A 17,881-nucleotide genomic window follows, 5' to 3' on the forward strand; every position below is an offset into this window, starting at 1 on the left:
CTATTTAGAACGTTTCTTCAGTAATGTGTTCGGGGTCGTTGCATGAAATCCAAAGAACATGTTTATAATAATTGATTTCCTTGATCCAACTTATAGCTGATGAAAAAATGTCATCAACGAAGACTATTCATCTCTTAGATTTGAATTTGAAGAGAAACAAATTATTGTATTTATGGATGGCGCACATAATATCAGGTGGTGCAACAGATTTCATGATCAAGGATTATTTTCAAGATCATAAAATAATGAATAAAATAACATTATGTATTACTATCAAAAGATAGATCAAAATGTTAATTCCCTCAATATGCAACTTAAGAGTAATTTAACTTAATAAATATACATTGGATTTATTTCACGTATTTAGAATGGTTGTTAACTGCATCACATTTCAGTGGTAAAGAGATTATGAAACATGCTCAGTATTTTTATCCTTGTTTTATTTTCTCAACAGCTCAGTTTTTGAAATGACAATAAACAACCTTCAGTCTTTTTGCAGAGGAACATGCAAGTGGCCAAACATCAGAGATGGCCTGCGTACTACAGCTCCTTAAAGAACAACACGTTATATTAAAATCATTTTGTTTTCAAAAGCTACACTGACACATTCACTGACAAACTGATTGATACACTACAAAAACACCAGACAGCATAAAACATTCACATCTAATTATTTTCCTTTAGCCCTAAAGCATGCATTATTTGAAATCGTAGGACCCAAAATCATTTGTTATCTATATCATTCAGAATCAAATAACACTTTATCAATATTGACTTTAAATAACCTCCGACTGATCTGAATCAAGGCACAGCTTTCTGGCATTATTGACTATACAACAAATACAGAGTGAGTATTTCCAAACACAACATCATCACACATCTTTAACTAAGGTTTAGGTTTGACTCCCAGACACAGAGCGAGTTCATTTCTCTGGATCTTTCCGTCCTTGTTGGCGTCACAGTGACGCAGCAGAACGGCTCGCAGCTTGTCCAGATCAGAACCGGTGATACTCGGCTGCAGAGGAGAGAGGATGGAGGAGAAGGCGTAATATTGTCAATGTGTCGTTACAAATGCTCTTTTGCTTTTCATGAAGTTATTACCTCGGCCAAGGACGCTGTGTTTTCACCCTTATCAGTTTTGTTAGTCTAGTTGTTAGTTGTCGGATCATAAAAAAAACAAAAAAACACCGACATTGAATTGTGTTGAGGGGTGTTGCACGACCCATGGAGCAACTCATTATATTTTAGACTGCAGGTGGTTTTTGAATTTTTTTCCTCACTGTCTTAAACAGAGACAGAGTGTTAGCCGTGGCAGAGGAGCACGCTCCGCCAGTACCTTTCTAGTTTCCGTCTGGTAAGTTCTAGTTTGTGGCATATGTGCATCATCAGTGTTTTATATGAACATTATACCAGCACTTATATGGGTCTACACCCATCAAACTCAATGATCATCTGTTCCAAAGAATATAAGCTCTCTGAATTAGGATAGTAACTAACTAGGCAAGAAATGCAGTGGGGCACCGGTGAATTGATATTTTCTGTGCACTGAGTTTGTTTCCTCCAGTGTGTTGGTTTGGTGAGTCACTGAACATCACTGTGACAAGACAATTGCGCCCAGCAATAGGTGTGAGAGGGAATGCTTTTTGTGCAGTCTGACATTGCTCAGAATAAGTCAATGACTCAATGTACTTTTATTTTATAGTGTGATAGGCAGTAAAATCAGACAGCCCACTTTGTTTTGCCCATCTTTCAGTTTTATTTAATGATCAATGAGTTATTTTCACCAGCTGTGCAATCCATAATAGTCTTTCTTTTAATATGGTAATTGTGCAGCAGATATTTGTGGCATGCATGCCCAGTCTCAGGAGTGATGTTGCACACGTGGCAGATCTGTGGGTTACATTTTGTGCAACCAGCACCAGACAGTTACAGAAGAACCATTGAAACCTCTGTAATGTTTTGCTGACTTGTTTTACATTAACGCCTGCAAATCAACAGGAACATTGGGTACTGATCTTTGATCAATTGAATTGTTTCTCTGCTAATAACTTGCTATTAGCATTAATATTATCTCCTTCAGGGCTGACTTACCTGTTTTCAAATTCAAATTAATTTGTGTGTCATGTCAGGATCTTGGTTATGTCACAATATGAAGATTAAGCGTGTTTTTTTATTCATGTAAAACAGCAAAATCTTGACTAAATTAAAAGGAATTTCAGAAACAGGGAAAAAAAAAAAAAAAAAACTACATTTAATTCCTTCACGTGTGTGTAACAAATAAAATACTATTGTTTATGGAAAAGTGGACTTAAATTAAGACTATTAAAGTATTTTTGACCTGCTGTAATCCTGGTCTACAACAGATTTCAGAGTCCAGTGGTTAAAAGATTTTTGTTTCCATGGAGACATTTTGATCAGAAGGGAAGGAGTTTGATTCTGAACCCTTGGAGCTGAGAGGAGTAAAGTTTATTATGTACCATAGTATTAATATATATATATATATGTAAACAATCTAAATATTTGACTTCTTCATAGGGAACATTTGTTTGTACAACACTCTGAAACATAATCATTCTGAAACACACTTACTCTGACCAGCTCCATCATGTCTTTGACAAAGCCGTCCACCTCAGGACCCTCCAGAGCTCCTGTCTTACTCTGCATGAGAAAAGGGGACAGAGGACGAGAGAGAGAAAGATAAAATGAAACAATTACTTTTCAGTCTTTACAGCCCTCTCACATTATTCTACTACTTAATCACTAGTTTTCCTTTCTTGCGTGTATTCCTTAGTGTCTCAACATTCTGCCTTGCCTTGTTTTGAATCATGTCTCTTCTGTGTTTCAGATCCAGTCCCTCTCACAAGCCACTGATGACCTCATTCCCTTCACCTGAGTCTCCCCACACACACTCACCTGCTTCTCATTCCCTCATTACTTCCTCTGTGTATTTAGAGTGGTTAGTTCCATTCACTCCATGTGTTTGTGTTATCCAGCTTTCTCGTCCTGAATTCTTGCCTGCCTGTTCCTGATCTGTTTACAAACCTGTTTGGATTTTTGATTCTCTTTTTGCCTGCCCCTTCCGATTTGTTTGCTGTTCAGACTGATATCCTGGTTTTGACCATCCTGTCTGTCCTTTTGACCTCTGAGAAATAAAACCCCTTTTTCTTTCCACTTGAGTTTATCTGCTGTTGTGCTTTTTGGTTCAGTTCTGTCTCCAGTTGTCACATTAATAGTCATGAGTGGGCCTTCCTTTTTACTTACTGGTTGTTTTTTAATGATGTGCATTAGATGTTCACTATACATTTATCTCTACCTTCAGATTACATTCAGTATGAATTGTAGCACAAGTGCTAGAGCGCTACATTGTCACACTGAGTGATGCTATTGTCCCTTACTACAGATATGGTTGCTTGAAAGAACATTCAAATGGGGCCTTTTCAAATGGGGATATTTATCTCCTGCCATGATACCAAATCATCTTAATCGTCTGAAATCTGACATCTTAGAAATGTTTACTCTCTCAGGGCAAAAGATATGTACTTTGTTGAAAAAGCCTGTTGTCATGTTGTTATTTTGTATACTTGACAGACAGATTAAGGCACTGGCCATGTTTTATACAGACTGTAGCTGCGTCCCAATTTAGAGGCTACATCCCTCGGAGGCTTTATTGATTGAATACCAATTGCGAGACATCGGCACAACCAAGCTGTTTAATTTCGAAAGCTCCTTCAAATGCGGCTAACAAATGCATTTGTCCTTTCCCTTTACAAAGCATTGTGTTACATGTTCTGTTTTAAAGGTAATGAACAACAAGAGGTGAATCAGTCCACTGATCGAATCAGAGCGGGGCAGGTAACATTAGACCCCACCTCCTGCATCAGCAGCATCATTTAGAAAAGGTCACTGCAGACACTCAGTGATAACAATGTAGTTGACTGTTGCCTTATAGGGAATAAGCTACACTCTGCTAGTAATTTAAATACTTTTTTATTTTAGAGCAAGTCCTCACTTACTTTAAGTTTGTATTTTTTATTTCTACTTCTAATTTTAATTTTTACTGTACTTCCTCCACCACTGAGTGCAATACACATGAAAGAAGGGAATGTTAGTAGAAGAGGTAGAACAAAAGGCTTTCAGACTGACTATTATCTCACACACTTATGGACTTGGTCATAAATATTGCACAGAAAAAGAGGAAGCTCATCAGAGACTCCTGATAGGAATTACTGACTCCCATCTGGCGCTACAGTTTAAGTGATCATCATCCCAGAGAGTGACTTGACAACATAATGGGTGCTTAGCTTTATTATGTTACATTAGAGCTAAGGGAGCTAATTGGATTCAGGGTCAGTTCTCTGAGTCCTCTTACGCACATGGCCGCACACACTTGCAGTTTTGAGGGTGTTAATTTCATAAGGAAAGGGACATTTTAAGGAGCAGTGATATCTGCCTCAGCAGTAAAAAAGATCCCTTGTGCAAAGAATTACTCCTGTTGTGGTCTTGGAGATAATATACAAACTCTCTGACACAACACATAATATATTGGCCAACTTGCTCTAGAAAAACAAGGTGACCATATCTCAGAGGTTCTTCTTAAAACTAAATTACCCACTGTCCAAAATATTCAACAGTAACAGCAACATTAATTATCTTAGATTTGATCGAGACAGTACTTACAACATCATAATGGTCAAAGATCTTCTCAAAATCTCTTTTCCTCTCCTCCTTACTGCAGGACTTGGAAAAAGGAGAGACAAATTATCAAAAATTAGAAAAATAACAGAAGACAAATTCACCTGTAGGAGCATGATTTATGTTTTCATCTGACAAAAGTGTTAAAGAACAAGATAAACAATACACTTACATCCAGCTGAAACTGGAGCAGGAAATTCTCTTCTAAAGCCAAGATCCTTATTGAGACAGAAATACAAAATTAACAAATATTTAAGTTAGTTATAAAAAAGGAAAATAAATTCCTCATTTTCCTGTTGGAGGAAACTTAAGATACAGTATAACAATGTAATTGATTGGGGTTGTGGTTGTATGGATATTTTCACCATAGACTGTTTATAAGGATGGATGAAGTCTCCACTTCCTCCCATAATTCAGCAGTGAATCCAAAAAACTTCCTGATACAAACTCTGCCATCTTGGGCATTTGAAGCCAACATCTGTGCAGTAGGGATGGAACCATGGGATATACCACCACCCTAACCCTAACAGCACCAAAAAATTAAAAAATATGATCACTTGAACAAGCATCAATAATGATTAATCCACTAACATGGAGAAGGCAGGATTAATTTTATCCATAGTGCAGCCAGCCACCAGGGGGTGATCCAGACACTTAACTTTTGGGGAGCTGTCATGCCATCCATCTTTAAATACATATGATGGTTATCACATACATTTCTTGTAACAGTTGACCACAAGCTAGCTAGATGTCCTGATGCTTCTTCTCTGTGTGCGGTCCAACTCTCTACACCACACATCATCAAATGTGCAAAATGGCGGCACCCCGGCCTCATTTATGTACTGAAGTGAAGAAGTGTTGTCTCAATATGCAAAGGTATTAACCAAAGCAGTCATGTTTTTGAGATAAGAAAATATAAGATAGCCACATACTGGTTACAACAATTTTAAATAAAAAAATCATAGGTTACAGTCACATTTTAACATTGCAGGGACAAAGAATAGCACTTGGGAAAATACCTGGCCAGGTCGTTTAGATCCAAACGGCCGTCCTTGTTTTTGTCAAAGATTTTCATCTGAAAGAAAAAAAGGACATATTGAAAAATAACTCTGGCCACTGCCTCCTGTTCTGTTTGTGGTTATTTCCCGACACCAGCCCTGACTCCAGAGCCAGCCTATGTTTTGATCTGATTTGAGCGAGACTCACTCTCTAGTTATTGAAATAAAAAAAAACAGGACTGTGCTGTCTGAGGCTCGCAGTTTCCACCGAAATAACTGAGAGGGATGGTTTGTTGGCTTTCTGTCTTTTAACAGCTGCAACAGTATCTCAACAGAGTGTCTCAAAGGAAATAGTTTTGGTTTCTGTGGTCTCATTTAGCAGTTGCTTGGTAGAAAGCAAGCTTACTGGAGCCACTTAAAGCTTCGTAGTCATCAAGAGCTTGTTGCTAAAATGATAATGATGTGGTGAGGATTGAGATTGTTTTGACTTTTTTTCAGTTTCAATAAATGTGGCTTAATTTGCCTGAGTAGCAGAAGTGTTTGTGTGTGTGTGTGAGTGTGTGTCACTACCATTGTGTCAGTGTAATCCTCCAGTTTGTCAGACGACACCTCCTTGCTGTGCTGCCGAAACAGGTCTTTAAGGAAAGCCTGAGGAACAAGCAGAAAAACGGTCAAATCAAGAGAGTGTTAAATTATAAATAAAAATAATTGGCACCTAATTTTTGCAGATGATATAGCAAGAAATACCTGAACTTTACCTGAAAATGTTTTATTGTTCAAAACAATAAAATTACCTCCCCCCTGGAAAATGAAGCTGCTGGGACAATATGCTTATCTACCAATTTCATACCATCATGATACTTGATAGAATCATAATACGATAGAATCCGATATGTGTTACAATTTTTAAGCACTGTGATTCTTCAACTATTGTGATTCTTTAAGTATTGTGATTCTTTAAGTATTGAGATTCAATAAGACAAATTGTCTTTCCTCTTTAAACACTAGGGGCAAAGGGTCGAATTATACACCTCTAGAGTGGTGTATAATTCAACACAAGGTTTCTGTAAATTCAAAGCTTCTGGTCAACAAACAGTCGGACAACCACAGCTGGCAGTCAGATAGAAAGCTGAAGTGTTCCTGGTTGATGTTATTTTCTTTCCAAATCGAATCTAAAGTAGAACCAAAAATCTTCACTCTGAAGAAATGTCTGAAGCTGAAAAAGGATTTTTTCTGAGTTTATGACAGAGGAAAAAATAGTGGTGAAATGTTACAGTCATTCTCTGCCAGTACCACAACACCACAACTATTGGTTGTTCCTTGAGCAGAAAAGACGTGTGTAATTGGTTCTGCGGTGTGAAGGTTTGTACATTTTGTTCAACATCCTCACCTTGAGCTCCTGAGCCGATATGTAGCCACTGCTGTCAACATCATAGTTCCTCCATATCTGCAGTGAGGAGCAGAGGATGAATCCATTAATGGTTACAGGAGTACATTCCAACCTCATATACAACTGTACAATCGTTACTGGTGTCATTTTGTATTTATAGTGATACCAACAAAGACAAGTGAGCTTATTACTGAAATATCAAACACTATTAGATTCCACATAACACTGCTAGGATTCAGATAGTAGAATGTTCCAAACCAGTGAGGTAGAGCTATGCATAAACACACAAAGCTATAGATGTTATTCAAGACATTTGTTGATTGGGTGAAAATTACACTAAATGAGAAGCAAGCAAATGCAATAATGCATAATAATGGTTGGCAACCATCTTTTTCTGCTCTTCTATCTTTATTTTTTGGGTATTGTTGTTATTGAGCTGGACAGAGCAATTGGATCATAAACAGATCTCACTGTGGACACTTATTAATACCAGGAGTGAATTTAATCATGTTACATTCATATCTAGATGAGACCACAAAATGCATTTTGGTGCCTGATGTAAAAGGGCTCTGTGTAAATCCACTGCAGATGAGGACACCTTGTGTTGTTTTTATAACGTTGTGAATAATCAGTTTCTTTCGTTTCACCTTTCATTGACATATCATGTTGTGTGATCTTACCTTCATGAAGTCAACACTGTTGTCCAGAGGAGCTTCTCTGCGGAAGATTAACAGGAAGTTCTCATCTTCAGGGAGGATCATATTTGCCAGCTGGAAAACAGGAGGTAGTACAGAGATCAGACGAGTGAGCAGTGATTGGATGATGATGTCCCAGGAAGCTTTTATGAGCCTTTTTTATGAACTGTTTCCTACAGAAGAAGTGGATCATATGAAACTCAACAGTCATTGGAGCAGGCAGATGAAATGGGCCAGTTTCACTTCCCTGTTGATTATTACAACTATTTCAATCCAATGTTTTTAATCTTGTGGTAAATACTCTGCAGTTATGGTGATGAATCCATGTTTTGATCGTTGCCAAGGAAACTTAGTGGTCAACATCCTGCTAATGATTTTCTGCTCATCGATAAGACAACCACAAGATTGTTTACAGTTTTCTAGTTTTCTAATACACCTGATTTACAACAAAGTATCCTTGATATCTCATCTTTGTTGATTTTGGCTTCATTATTATCTTGACTGCCATAGTCATCTCTTCACTTCTCACACTGGCAGACAACTCCACCTCAATCTAAATGGAAACTCAATTCAATGAACTTTGATTGTGAGCACTGCTGTGCATTAACTCAATGCATTAACTCTGTAATACACAGTTACCTAAGAAATATTAAGTAACCTATTGTCCAATTTCTCATGAAGCCCTGCAGTTTGGTTTCTTTGTGCTGAAAGTGCAATATGTCCCTCACTATTCTTTCCATATATATATATATATATATATATATATATATATATATATATATATATATATATATCAACTTAATCAAAGTAAAACTGAGACATGGCATCAGTTTTATTTCAGATTGAATTTGATTAAGCACAGAGCCTAACCACCAATAGGGATCGATATTTGATTGTCATTTAGATGAACCATCCCTCCACCAGCTCCTCCTGCTTCTGTTCCAATTCATGTTGTCCTCTTCTTGTCTGTCCTTCTTTAACAATATCAGCCCTCCATTAGCAGATTAAACTGGCTCAGTATATTCCAAGATGATAGATATTTAGGTCCCAAAGCTGAAGCACAGCTTGAAGAAAAAGCGCAATGCACCAACAATGATGTCAACTACAAACAAGCAAGAAATAAAATGCTGAACAAAGCAAAAGCGTTGTTGCCTTAAGCCTTTATTATTATTTATTTTACAAAATCTTTACTAAAGGGGGTAAAGCATTGGTGTGTACAGTAATTTGAATTATCTATTTGCTTCCAAACAAAGCAGCTTGGGCTCCTGTTACCTGTTACTTGCTACTCATATACCTTTTCTTAACCATATAAACTCCAGTCTTTGCAAATGTTAACTTGGAAAAGCAGCAACATCAGCTGTCTCCTTCCATCTTTTTGATTCTTTATTATTTAGTGTGTCGCGGGCAAAAGCCTCTTGCAACATCCAAGTTTGGGGTTTGTTGTGAGCACTCAAATGTGCTTGACATGATTCTTGCTCAGGTGGTGAAAGAGGTTAGAGGTGTTTGAATATTTTCTTGGGATCAATAATTTGTAAAGTACATTTTCTGGTCCATGACAGACTTTTGATACCCAAACCACATAAATGCAACAGTAGGTACGAGTTCCTTGTTTCATCTTTGCAGGTCAGATTCCTTTTTCTGTGTCAAGTACACGCTCCTCCATATTTATTTGAGTTAACTCTTTTAAATAAAATTAAAGCCTCATGTTACTTTACATAAATATGTTACAAAAAATATTAGTGTAATGTATGAACATTTTATATTTGGAAAAAGACCGTCTGATTTGCTATTCGTGGATATTATGAGTATGGGGAGATTAAAAGTGGGATGGTGCATCCCTACTCGACAGGGCGTGCATCTTGGAAAAAAAGCTACAAAGAGCTTCGACCGCCCTGTCTCTGCACCAGTCTCAGTAGATCAGTATTGTCAAAAGTGCATATATCTATTGATTTTTTTTCTTTTTCCAGCCTCTTTAGCTTTGGGCTCTGTGGGTGCAATGCATTAAGGGATTGGTCTAATGTTTTTTTTTTCCCAGATAGAGAGAATGCACCTCAGTGAGAAGTGTGGGGTGGAAAACATTCAAAATATGGCTTTACACTTCTGGGAAACGGCCACATCCCGTTTGGTTGTCAGTCAGGTTTGATTTATTTAATAAAGTGACAGTCACTGGAGAATCAGCCTTCCTCAATAAAGAGCAATTTGTTTCAGTTTTCTGAAAGTCCCACTCAATAGCACAAAATAATTTTCTCATTTAGAGGAGTCACTCTGCCATTCAGATGAGATTTTATTTACACTTGAATGTATTTCATTTAGATAAATGCTGTGAGTGCTTAGTGTAACCCTCAGGGGATGAGTTTTTGTAAAGCTGAGTCATTGTAGAGATACATGAGGTAAATAAATAAACGTTACAGCAGAAGTTGAAGGAGGGGTGGTAGATAAAGAGAAGAACTGAGCGGAATAGAGGAGTCTGAGAGAAAGAAGTTAGAAAGAAAAGATAAAACTGTGTCGAGGGCGACAGAGTGTGTGAAGGAAACAACTGCCAAGTGTGTGAAGGAATAACTTAAGAGACAAATATTTGTCGTACCTCCTGAATCTGTAGTTTTCCATCAGCAGTGACATCGTAGGCGGACATGAACCTCTGCTTCAGTCTCTGAACCTGCTCTTCAGTCACCTTCTCCTGTAGAGACACAATAGATTTAAATGCAGCAGTGTAATTGCCCCAAAGCCACAATATCAAATCCACTGTGTTTATTAAACTGGACACAGATCAAGTGATGATCAGAGAATATAATGTGGCAAAAATAATAAATGTAATACAGTAATAAATGTACCACACAGATTCTTGTAAATCAAGTATATAATCAGGGTTTCTGTGGAGTCGTAAAAAGTCTTAATCTTTTTAAGCCTTATTATGTATGAGGTCTTAAATAAATTCATCTACATAAAGCTACTGACGTTCCATTTTGAAATACTTTCGTCTTAAGAGAAATGCTTTGGCAGCCTGTTTAGTTTGTAATGTCTCCATGTGTTGTTGTTCCTTTTTTTAGAATATAGGACAAGATGGTGAATATCCCTTGAACAACATGGAAGTTAAAACTGACGGCCAACAAATACTTTGGTTAGAATTTCCCTCAGTCCACTCCACTTTGCTGTGGTAAAGAATATAGATAACGACTGTTTCTGTCTGTAGTTTGAAAGATAAAGAATATATCAATAATATCGAGGTTTATTCTCCAGGATACCTCACTGCATCTTTAATTAGTAATTCTTCATGTCAGTCACACTTGACATACAGGTCTTACATTTCATTCATTATTGTCTTCTATTAAACTTGTTAAAACTAAACCCTGGATAGTATTTTCAAAAGGGTTGAAAATAATATTTATTTATTTATTTTATTTCTAATAGGAAAAAAACTGACTCAGTCTACTTTTCTGATCTGCCATTTTCTTCTTTTGCCTTCTCACACCCAGACAAAATGTCCTTGAAACATTGTTGAAACTGTGTGTGTGCGTGTGTGTGCGTGACTTATGTAACTGGTCCTTGGCCGACTCAGTGATTCTGATACACATGATGACAGAAACTATAACGGTAGATTTTTATTTCAAAATGATCTTGTTTTCAGTCTGTGTCTTTGATGAGAGCTAACAGTTCTACAGAATATAGATCAAGAATCAGGAGCCACTTTTACCATGATTCATTTAAGGATATGGAATATGGAGAATGTATTTTATCAGATTATAATCAAAGACACATTTAGATAAAAAGACAGGAGCATGTCTAAGTTAAGAATCACATTTACTGTGCCTGCTTGGATAAGTTTTTTCTCAACCAGAAGGTCATGAAAGCTCCAAAAAACTGAATTCAATATTTTAGTATATTCAGTTGCTAATCTTCCTCTATCTCGTGGTGGCAGTACTGTAACTATAGAAACCTGTGGGTCTACGGTTCCGATGTCTGAGTCATCGATTCATGCAGAGCACACAGTCCGCAGACTTGGAGGTGCCAGTCCCTCACTCATTATACACGAACAAGTTATTTGTCTTCGGCATCAGCCTTCTATCAGGAACTCGTGATCAGTGCCAGCAATCTCCTGCTGCTAAGCAGAGGTTATTAAAGCACACATGTTAATATTTGACTTAATGTACACATCTGAACCATAATGTTTCCCTGCTGCACAACAAAATTGATATATTAAATTTGATTGCATCATCTGAAAACTAAACTAAAAATTTAAAGAAAATAGAAAGACAGATATGGGATCTGTTCCTGAGATTCCAAGTTTAACCAAGCCTGCACAAGATGGGAAATGAAGATTCAAGAAGCGCTGATTAAGAGTAGGTTTAATCTTCTCTCATGAGTGAAGCAGAGGTGTCTTGATTCCTGACTCCATCCCCTGATCACTACTGCAAAGACTATGGCTCCTAATGTGCAACATGTTTCAATGCAGGATATTTTAGGTTCATATCTAGATAGTGGGAGGAAGTTTTTAAATGTTACAATATTTTCATCCACAGTACATCATGCTCTCTTAACAGTATTCTAAATTTCCACTGAGTCATAGTCTTATTATTATCATTCTGAACTGAGGATGAAGCTATATCTCATATATACTGTATCTCAATACACTGCTATCTCAGTCCTCAGTACTGATTGTAAAATGCGGTAATGATGGTAAAAAAGGCTTTGAGAGACAAACTATCAACCAGTCGAGATTTGAATGTCCCCTCAACATAAACTTGTGCAAATGAAAGGGATAGTTCACTCAAAAATGAAAATTCACTCATTCTCTAACTAGCAGAAGAATATCCGCCCCTCCATTGGCATAGTGCTAAGTAGATAATGAGTGCATTTTAATTTTGGGGGGAACTATCCCTTTAATTTGACACACACTTTGATATCGTGTGGATGAAAGAGGAAATGAAGTGCAGTGTCAGACAGCGTCTTCAGTCTCAGCAGCAGCAAAGGAGACCGTGACAGATCGTTGGGTTTTTTGAAGGAAACCTGCCAGTGGAGCAGGTCAGCTTCACAGAGTAACTGACTCGGAGTGATGTCAGACTGTGGAGCAGGAATCCCAGAGTTTCCCCTCGGGATCAATTCACTCAGACTGACTGCTCTCCGAAACACGAGCCTTCAACAGAATGAGTGTTTCTGTATCTTCACATACACACTCATCATCCTGGGGGCGTTAATGAAAGAGCAAACACCAGAGAGACTAAGTGACCCGAGGTCGGTGGTCTCTTTGTTTTAGTGCAGCCTCATTAGTATCCAAGGGAGTCCAGGACACACACACACACACACACACACACACACAATAGTTTTACTGTACACTAATATAATTTTCTATTATAAATGGTTGGGGGGAGCACTCAGCCTTCTGGCAGCATAGGAGCATTTAACATTGCTCAGTAAACATGATATGTCATTATCTCACTTTAACACACACACACACACACACACACACACACACACACACGTATATTTCCCCCCAGGTCAATTTGTAACAAAGTCAAATGCTTTTCCTTTGACAGGGACCAGAGCTCTAAAATTGTATTGTGTCTAACATCCTGACCGTCTCCACACCCATCCAGACAGCTGCCGATGTTCAGCTGCCCACACAAATTCTGCAAAGTCTCAGTCCAAAGACAATTAGTTTTTTCTAAAAGCAGATTTTATGCTTTGATTCGGACAAATCGTCTCCCACAAACTCAAAATTGATCAGTGTTAACTTGGATTTTCATGGCAGTTTCAACTGTTGTTGTAGAACATGTGCAACAACATATAATACAATAAAGAAAAACATCAACATGTCCAGCGCAGACTGTTTTAAGCATAAGAAATGAGTTGGAAACAGTAAAACCTTCTAAACACAGTGAACAAAGTTGAAAGGCTCAAATCAGACAGAGACACATAACGCCAATCTGAATTTTTGATATTTTTTGGAAAACCTTTTGCAGCGAACGACTGCCTGGAGTTTCCAACCCACAGACGCCATAGACACTTTACATCTTCTCTGGTGACCTTCAGTGTTGCCACCCTCATCCCTCGCTTGTTGTGAGGTCTCTGTGTAAGTGGGATCTTTAGTAAGTGGAGTACAGCCATCCTCAATAATGAAGTGTCCTCCGGTGAGTTTTGATGCTCTGATGGAAATGATGTTCCAATCTTTTTGTACCTGTTAGACTGCCCTTCACGTGCACTGTATCACATCGAGTCATATTGAACTGCTGGGATGATTTGATCCAAAGCTCATTTACCTGTGGACCCAGTTTCTTCATCATGTGACGGAAAAACTCATCAAGCTCTTTGCCCTCAATGTAGCCGTTATCTGTCCAAATAAAAAAAGAACTGTGTTAGAAGTAGGTGTAGGTCACAAATCAAATAAAACAAGTTTGCGTTTTTCACATATCAAATGTGAGAGAGTGAGAGTGTGAATAAAGTAAACAAACGAATTAATTCCTCTTTTCATCAAATATTAGATTTTAACTTGTATAAACAGGAACACCCAATTACATTTTCTTTATTAAGATAATGTTTAAGATGATGCTAAGAAATTAAATAAGTTGCAACAGCAAATATTCACATATATTGAATCAATAGAAGTACTTTCCTCCTTTAGCTCTAGTAACAGTGGACAATGAGTTGAAACATACCGTGCTTCCTGTTCTCTGTACATTTATGCAGAAAACAAATAAAGACATGTCATGAACTCTTCTTACCATCTGCATCAAAGTGTTGCCAGATTTCCAGGAAACCGGCTGCATCCAGGTTATCAAACGCACAATCCATGTTTGATGAAGAGAGCTGACAAAGTGAGCTGCTGTCAGTCAGACTGAGGTGACAAACTGCTGATGCACTGTTCAGCAGCCTTCCTGTTTGACATATGCTCTTTGTGACTTAGTAAAACCAAAACCACACCTTCTCTGTGCATGAGAGAGAGAGAGAGAGAGAGAGAGAGAGAGAGAGAGAGAGAGAGAGAGAGAGAGAGAGAGAGAGAGAAAGAGCGAGTAGTGCAGCGTTGTATTTGCCATCTAGTGGCGGTATAATCACACCGCACAACAGATGTTCAACTCATCTGAAGTAAAAAGAAAAGAAAAGAGAAACAATGCAGAGATTTTAAATCCTGTAAAATTACTTTAATCAGAATTAATATTTGCATGAAGAAAATGTCTAACACCAGCAGAACGACTTAGTGAAACATATTGATCCATGACAAACTAATGTATCAAGACCGATAAAATTATTTCTTTTGGGAAACCACGATGGAAGTAATCGATTACATGTAATAACAAATCAATAAGTACAAAGAATTAATTTCTACATTTATGAACACAATGTACAAGTGAGAGGGAAAAAACAACAACAGTTCAAAGACAATTTTTTAAATTTCAAATAAGTTACAAACAAACCCCTAGTACAGACGTGAACTTAGTACCAGAGCAATAAAGCGTTTGCTGCGGTCACATAGGCGTGTGAATAAGTCACAGTGAGTGAGTATATTACATGTGCATATATTACACATACATATATACACATGCATACACCTACATGTATGAAAGCACATATATACTGTACATACGGTACAACTCACAGCCACGTCATGCAGTCTCACACACACACACACACACGCACACACACACTGGAGTTTAGACTCAACGCTACTCGTCATTTTCACTTTCTCCACAGAGATGCAGTGGATGATCATTTTTCTGAGCCGAACAGTAAGTTTGTCTTTCACACGACTCGACAGAAACACTGCCAGCTGTTTCTGAAACTCTACGCAGAAAAACAAAACCAGTGTCTAGAAGTTTCGTGCATCAGGAAAACAGTAAAGGTTTCAAATGCCAACAGTCGGTTTTTTTTTTTTTCCTGTTCCAGTTTTCTGGAACTCAACACAAAGATGCTGTTTGATTTTGGGACTGAGGCTGAAAATCCGAGTGGTCATTGATATCAAGTACAGTGATAACAACTGATAACAAAGATTAAACCTACAGAGACATGGACGCCACAGGAAAAGGTGCACCAGTGAGACCTTTGGCCTCGGACATGATCTTGACTCTTGTACAGTACAATTAAAGTCGTACCCCTTTCACACTGATTAGGCATAAGATCTGCTGCTCTTACTACAGCCTGCCACAACACAACAAAATATTCAGTAAGTAACACAGCAAAGAAAAATCTATACACTGTAGTTTGAAACAAGCTCATTTGACAGGCCAGATTTATGCCCCAAATTATATCATAATACAACATTAGGAAAACTGCCAGAGTCTGTATCTGAAGGTTGTAAATGAAGCTGCCAAGATCTATTAGAGAAACAGACAGTGAAGCAGTGTGAAAAGGGTATTTCTTGCTTTTATAAGAGAAAAATATGAGCGGAATCATCCTGAGACCTGTTGTTGTTATTACAGAATAGTCCAGCAGAGGTCCATGTGGTCGAAATACAGCTACCCTCAGCTCACCTTCACTTTCAGGCACCGTTTACAGAGGCTGTGTTGAGATTACGATGCTGTGAGTCTGAAGAAGTTATTGCACAGTGCAAAGTGAAAGCGAGCTGAGCCTGAAAGTCCTGAAGGAGGATTCTCTAGAAAACGCAGAGGGAAGAAGAAGAGTTTTCAGGCTGGAGTTTACTCAGTGTTCTGCTTTTACACCAAAAACTAACTGAAGAGGTTGAAAATCAGATTCTCTTTGCCATTCCTCTTTCTGAGTAAGTTCTTTGCTTTCATTGGACCGTCAGCACATCGTTAAAAAAAGACATCATCGGCTGAACGTAAAACATAAAGATGAATGCGTTTCATCCACAGTGATTGCTGAGTGTTAACAGTGCTGAAGCCTTATTGATTGTTGTTAGTGAAGTTAAAGTGTACTACAGTCCTCTCAAAGCACAAACACACATGATCACTCCGATTCTCTCACATACGAGAAGGAACGTGATGATTTAGTCTATTGTCGTCCTTTTACTGTCAAAGCAACATCAAGAGTGTATTACTGATTTATTTATTTTGCTGACGTTCTCAGCTGAACCTGTATTTTCCTGTTAAAAAATGAATTGCATAAAGGAAAGTAACCTGCATGTACTGAAAGTAGCTCCTCGATACATCTATACAAATAAACCGAGGGTCCCAGTCCGGTTTGATGTACAGTAGAGTTCAAGTACAGTACAGTGGTAGTGGTGTTGTTATTGTGTGTTTGGTCCCTGGGAGAAAAGCTACTGCAACATATTAGTAAAAAGACTTTAGATTAGTAGTTAAAGGAAGAATTTTACACTCAGATTCACAGTCTCTTTCTTTCTCTTTTTTTACACAAAAATTCTGCTGTTTCTTTTTTTATTTTTTTCTTATTACTTTACAAACCTACACTCCATTTCAGGTTTTGTCGTTCACTGGCTGAATAAACTGGATCATCCCACGACCAGTTTCCTCAAATCCTGAAAACTTGATTTGTGTTTGTGAGACGGAAGCTCTAAAGAGATTTAGTTTGGTTTACTAGGAGACATGACAGAAAATTATTAAGGAAACGCCCCAAAATATTTTCTTTGTAAATCATTAAATTAAATTGAATTGGAAACTGTCTATTACCTGATACTATAGCAGGTCGTCCTGCAAACCAAACATGATAAGTACTTTGTGGTCGGACAGGACCTAGAGTACAGGTACAACCTCTTCACATAAATAAAAACATATATATCATATCCCCCCCTTAGTTTCACTTCTTAAGGAGAACATCTGAGGCTTGTCAAAAGTTTTTTGCTCATATTAAAATAAAGTCTTTATCTGCCTCCTCCCTAGAATCGGATGACTTCCTGCCTCCTGCTTTGTCCTTGTCTGGGTTTGGAGTTTGGTCCTTGTTCTTCAAGGGGCCGTGATCCTCGGAGTTAGTACGGACAGTGTTAGATCGCTGGTCTGACGCTGTCCTCACTGAAAAGAGAGACAGAGAAGATTAAAATAGTAAGTGTTAAGTTGGAGCCTCATCTTCTAATGCCGGACTTACATCCACTTAGAATAAACAAACTAAAACAGAAAGAAATGAAAACCTGAGTCCCACTTTAAACTTTGCAGGTTTAGGAAAATCCCAGAGACGAAGATCCAGATAATATTGGTAACAGTTGT

At 37.9% G+C, this 17,881-nt stretch overlaps 2 protein-coding genes across 7 annotated transcripts in view; both read right to left on the reverse strand.

Annotated features, from left to right (window-relative positions):
- Positions 1–419: 419 nt before the first annotated feature.
- Positions 420–14,691, reverse strand: LOC109632085 (secretagogin-like). The gene is made up of 11 exons (XM_020091206.2): positions 14,492–14,691; positions 14,030–14,100; positions 10,360–10,452; positions 7,761–7,850; positions 7,081–7,137; positions 6,261–6,338; positions 5,712–5,767; positions 4,865–4,910; positions 4,678–4,737; positions 2,590–2,658; positions 420–1,015 (listed from the first exon to the last, which is right to left on the reverse strand). Exons 1-11 carry the CDS (start codon positions 14,559–14,561, stop codon positions 887–889), a joined length of 819 nt encoding a protein of 272 aa, XP_019946765.1. The 5' UTR covers positions 14,562–14,691; the 3' UTR covers positions 420–886.
- Positions 14,692–14,886: 195 nt separating this feature from the next.
- Positions 14,887–17,881, reverse strand: part of LOC109632194 (F-actin-uncapping protein LRRC16A) — a 63,110-nt gene continuing 60,115 nt past the window's right edge. For all 6 annotated transcript variants that reach the window (XM_069537191.1, XM_069537190.1, XM_069537188.1 and 3 more), the window contains one exon: positions 14,887–17,689. In XM_069537191.1, the coding sequence (XP_069393292.1) occupies positions 17,523–17,689 (167 nt within the window). In that variant the 3' untranslated portion in view covers positions 14,887–17,522. The remainder of the gene's footprint in view (positions 17,690–17,881) is intronic.

The sequence above is a fragment of the Paralichthys olivaceus genome, chromosome 13, assembly GCF_024713975.1.
Source record: "Paralichthys olivaceus isolate ysfri-2021 chromosome 13, ASM2471397v2, whole genome shotgun sequence".
NCBI lineage: Eukaryota > Metazoa > Chordata > Actinopteri > Pleuronectiformes > Paralichthyidae > Paralichthys > Paralichthys olivaceus.

Bases quoted from the DNA above. Each gene is read 5' to 3' on its own strand.
- LOC109632085 (XM_020091206.2), bottom strand. From the start codon at position 14,561: ATGGATTGTGCGTTTGATAACCTGGATGCAGCCGGTTTCCTGGAAATC. The intron at 10,453-14,029 runs GTAAATGAGCTT...GTGTCTCTACAG, and splicing joins TGAAGAAACTGGGTCCACAG to GAGAAGGTGACTGAAGAGCA. The intron at 7,138-7,760 runs GTAAGATCACAC...TCCTCACTGCAG, and splicing joins ACAGTGTTGACTTCATGAAG to ATATGGAGGAACTATGATGT.